The sequence below is a fragment of the Amphimedon queenslandica genome, unplaced genomic scaffold (assembly GCF_000090795.2).
Source record: "Amphimedon queenslandica unplaced genomic scaffold, v1.1 AMPQUscaffold_9902_Cont17854, whole genome shotgun sequence".
In the NCBI taxonomy this organism is placed as follows: domain Eukaryota; kingdom Metazoa; phylum Porifera; class Demospongiae; order Haplosclerida; family Niphatidae; genus Amphimedon; species Amphimedon queenslandica.
Window position 1 is genome coordinate 1 of NW_003549827.1, and position 4,575 is coordinate 4,575.

A 4,575-nucleotide genomic window follows, 5' to 3' on the forward strand; every position below is an offset into this window, starting at 1 on the left:
CAGCATTGAGGGAATTAGGAGAGAATGGAGTAGCTGATGGAATAGATATGGAGAGTGAGTTTAATAAAAATGAGTGTATTATTAATTTGTTTATTTTTAGTGCATCCTGCTTGTAGAATTTTTGCTTGTTATTCCTTGAACCAATTTCTTGTGTCTGCATTACCTCAGTTGTATATAGATCTGTGTCGAGCAGGTCTTATAAAAGAGATGATTCTTTCACGTTATAGACAAGGAGAAGAACTACTGGGTGAAATAAAGGAAGCTGTTTGTGCTAATTGTAAAAAACTTAAGGCATTTGCTGATATTTTATGTAAATACACAGCCACTGATGATATAGGATATTCTATCATGAGAGACTACAGTAAGTACATGTATTATAACATATACCTGTAACTAATGATTATTGTATAGGAGAGGTCTATTGGAGTGGTGATAAGGTTGGACCAGGTAAGAATTATTTTATTTAATTTATAACTTATTGTATTAATTATTTTATTAAAGGACCCTTCATTTATCTTCGTAAGAGTGTTATTTTGGAATTTAAGTTGATGCGATTAAAGTTGGGGGAGACATTCTTCAAAGTTGGATTAATCACGATCTTCAATTCTCAGTCTCCATCCATTGATGATATCAAACATGTACTGGGTATATACTACACATTATTTAGGCGTCAGTTAGCTCAATGTAAAGATATTAGTGGCATTTTACAGTTGTTATGTGATAAGAGTCCACTTGATGATATTAGCTTGCTGGAGGCTTTTGTAAATGAGTTCAATATAAAGGAGGCTAAACCAGTTATTGAGGAATATAAAGGAGTGGTTAAGGAGTTTAAAATGAAGTATTGTCTATTTTTGGAAGAAGAGCTTTTAAAAGTACCATCACTACTTGAGTCTGTTACAGTTGTAACTGATAAAGATACTAGTGATTTAGTACTTAAAGATGTACAGAGACTGTCATCAGCTAAATCACCCTATGATGTAAAATTAAAAGTCATTAGAGATGATGGTAGTTGGAAAGTTCGGAAACAAGAATCATATGCTGATTCTGATGTGGGCCCTACTTTACAAAGTAAAGATACCACACTAACAACTGAAGTACCAGCAGGTGCATCAATATTATTAATATGATACATAATGTAACTATTGGGTATAGGAACAGCAGAAAAGGATGAGGATCAAGTTATGTTGCTACAAGAGAAAGTTAAAAGTATTCAAAAAGAACTGGAGGAAGAAAAGGAACCTTGTATTGTGATTGGAAAGGACTATGAAGCTTTAAGATCAGGTTATATAGTGTTATTAATAATTATTGTTGATTGATATACTCCAACCATTATTATACTATAGACAATGAGCTTACTCATAAACAACTGGAGGAGCTACAAAAGAAGTTAAAGGAAGAGATACAAACATCCTCCAGTTTAATGAAACAGAAAGAAGCTGCTCTGAGAGAGAAAGAGGAACTACTAATAAAGATTGATGATCTTCAACAAGAATTAGAACTACAGCAAGTCAAAGATCACAAGGAAGTATCAGGTCAGTGTGAATATACTATCTCTCAGTCAGGTATTTACATGTATGTTAGTGTATTTTCATTGGTATACTGTTTTGATAATTTTAAAGACACGTGATTTATTAATGATTTATCATGTACCTCTTCTTATAATTTAATGATTAGAACAAGCTCTGGTAGAGCAGAAAGAAGAGTATAAGATATTACAAGAGACTGAGACTGTACATACATGTACTTATATCAGTAAAGGTTAGTCCAGTACTCTAATATAAACTGTATCTACTGATAGACCACATGAATGATTGTGGAGGAGTACACTATTTGATATTAGTAGCTACCATATTTGGAGTATAGGAATTTGTAGTGATTGGTGGGGGAATTTGTGGCTATACATGTACATGTACATCATAATTGGACTCATGCATGTACATGTATCTATATTATATGATAGTTTGAAATTTATTTTGGAGAATATGTCTATCAAAATGAATAAAATTTCTTTTCTAAACTATGTGCTACTTGTATATAATTTTAAAGATATTATTTATTATTATTATCATTAATTATTTATTATTAATTATTATTGTTATAGGTGACATATCCCAATTATCAGTGATACTGGAACCAGTTGAAGATGACTGGTATCATATTGGACAGTGTCTTGAAGTGAAGGAATCAGTGTTAACTGAAATTAAAGAGATGACACCAGTTGATTCAAGATTAACTCATGTACTTGAGACCTGGTGTCATGAGAAGGATAGAACAATAACTGAACTGAAGGAATCATTGAAAAGAATGGATAGAGATGATATACTGGAAGGTAAGGATTAGTGATTGCCACTGATTGGTATATATTAATTATATACTATAGTTACTGTAAGATCAAAGGCACGGTACCGCCGGGTGGTATATTATGCATATACACCCCCTGCACCCTTGATATACTCCCCTGTGTGGTTTTAATGATTTCATAGTGCCACATGGTGAAGAAATGGCTGCCTTTTCTCTTCCTTTTTGCTGCCCAACTTTAGGCCTTTTCTTTCTGCTATTAGTGGCCAGTTTTATGCAAGTATCAAAGGACACTCTAATGACTAGAACAGACTTATCTTTTAGTCAAATTTACTCTATCGATTGTCACTACCAATCATAAAATGCAAAATGGCAGGCCTTGTGCGATTTGATCTTACAGTAAGTATAGAATACCTTAGGGTGGGTATCAATTGCGACACTTAATTTTAGCGTTTTTAGCGAGTGTACTTCAAAACACTAATTCAACCAGCCGCTAGTAGTCGTAATTCAAGTTTATTATGTAGTAGATACAGAAGTAAGTATAATGTGTAGTGTAAAGTAATCATACATTAATTGGCATTAATATTTTTTAGGCTCGTACTACACAACCAAATGTTATCATGCCTGAATCAGCACTTTTGCCCCAAAATAATGGACCATGTCTGATATCCTATACTGGTACAGCCCTGACACATTATATTATAGATCATGCCTGATATTCTGGCATGGATCAGTACAAATTTTATCATGATTGTATCATGGCTGATTTTTGCAGTTGTATCATGACTGATTACACAAAAACCATGATTCAGGACTGATATCAGTATGATTGAGACTGATACCAGTCCTGATCTAAGGCGATAACAATTGGTTGTGTAGCATATACTTGTGCTGGTATATTACCATCACAGTACTGCTATATTTTGATTGGCATTACTTGGTACAGTTGGGAAGATGTACACATATACAGGAGGCTTCTCACCATCCCCATATCCATTCAACTCTGTTATTGTTTATATGTTTAATAATTTAGAATATATATTTTTTGTATTTACTACTTTCAGCGGTTCGTTGAATGTTACAACTCCTACCAGTACTAGGATCTGATTGAGGACCAAGTGGAGGCCTTTTGCTGTGACCACTTCTACTTGATGACGGTGGCTGATAATTGGTATGTAGTCGGCAGGGCTGCATGTCTGGTCCCAGTGGTGGCAGTTCCTGGGCTGGTTTTCTATGTAGTAGTGAGGGCTATACCCTTGCCAATATCACTTATAACCAGCCTGACAGCATTATTGACCATGTTTGTTAGGCTGTTGACAAATTTTCAGAATATACAATATAAATATTTGATAATAATGTAAAAAATTATTACTTCAAGTCAATTATACCATTTCTCTTCTTGCCATGCTTTCTACCTGTGCTTGTAGGTTAACAGTCTCGCCTTTACTAATTTTGATGTTTTTATAATGCATTTTGCTAGTGATTTAGCCATGATAAGAACAGTGCCAGTGCGGGCGCGGGAGTCATTTTGTTATTTTCAAATGTGGCTGCCATATTGTGCCCAGGGCACCTCCTTTTATACTGTGATCGACGGAAGCGATTCCATGACGTCGCGTGAATAGTTTTATAGTGCACCTTATTTAAATGTATAGATTTGGCTACTTGAGTTGTGTTATGCTATTAAATGGGGGTTTACTATTGATTTGCTTTCTATTTTCACTAATATTACATTTTGCTAAATCAAGGTCCCCTTAAAAATGCTAAAATTTAAGAGCGCAATTAATACCCACCCTAAGGTATATTATAAGTACCATACCTTCTCGGTCTCTATCAGTAATATGAGACCCTCGCCCCGCAATATTTTCCCTTGGCTTTGCCTTGGGAAGATATCTCGGGTCTCATATTACTGATATAGACTGAGAAGGTATGGTATATATATTACATATTCATGTACTGTACATTGTCATTCACTGTAGGCTTACAGGAATTACCTACTGGACACTATACAATGAATAATGATGAAGAATATGATATTGATGGTATGTTGTTGTTTGTGAAGCTATTTATATGTATAATTAATTATCATTATTTTTAGTAAAAGATTCATATGATGAAGTCAAGAATCAAATTGAAACTGAAAACAAAGAAATACAAACAACACAAACAAGTATGTAATTATTTATTTATTTATTTATTATTGCTTTTATACTTTAGCTCTTGAAAAAGAAATTCAGTTCAACTATCTTGTACCATCACAAGGTATGAGTCAAATTTTGC

General features: G+C 33.9%; 1 protein-coding gene across 1 annotated transcript; it reads left to right on the plus strand.

Annotated features, from left to right (window-relative positions):
* Positions 1–6: 6 nt before the first annotated feature.
* Positions 7–4,557, plus strand: LOC109590521 (myosin-2 heavy chain-like; the record flags this gene model as incomplete). Its single annotated transcript, XM_020006418.1, has 11 exons — positions 7–54; positions 101–361; positions 412–447; positions 502–1,104; positions 1,153–1,281; positions 1,344–1,532; positions 1,675–1,758; positions 2,102–2,329; positions 4,275–4,337; positions 4,394–4,465; positions 4,513–4,557. Coding segments are annotated over exons 1-11 (1,717 nt in total), but the record flags the coding sequence as incomplete, so codon positions are not given.
* Between the last annotated feature and the right edge of the window lie 18 nt (positions 4,558–4,575).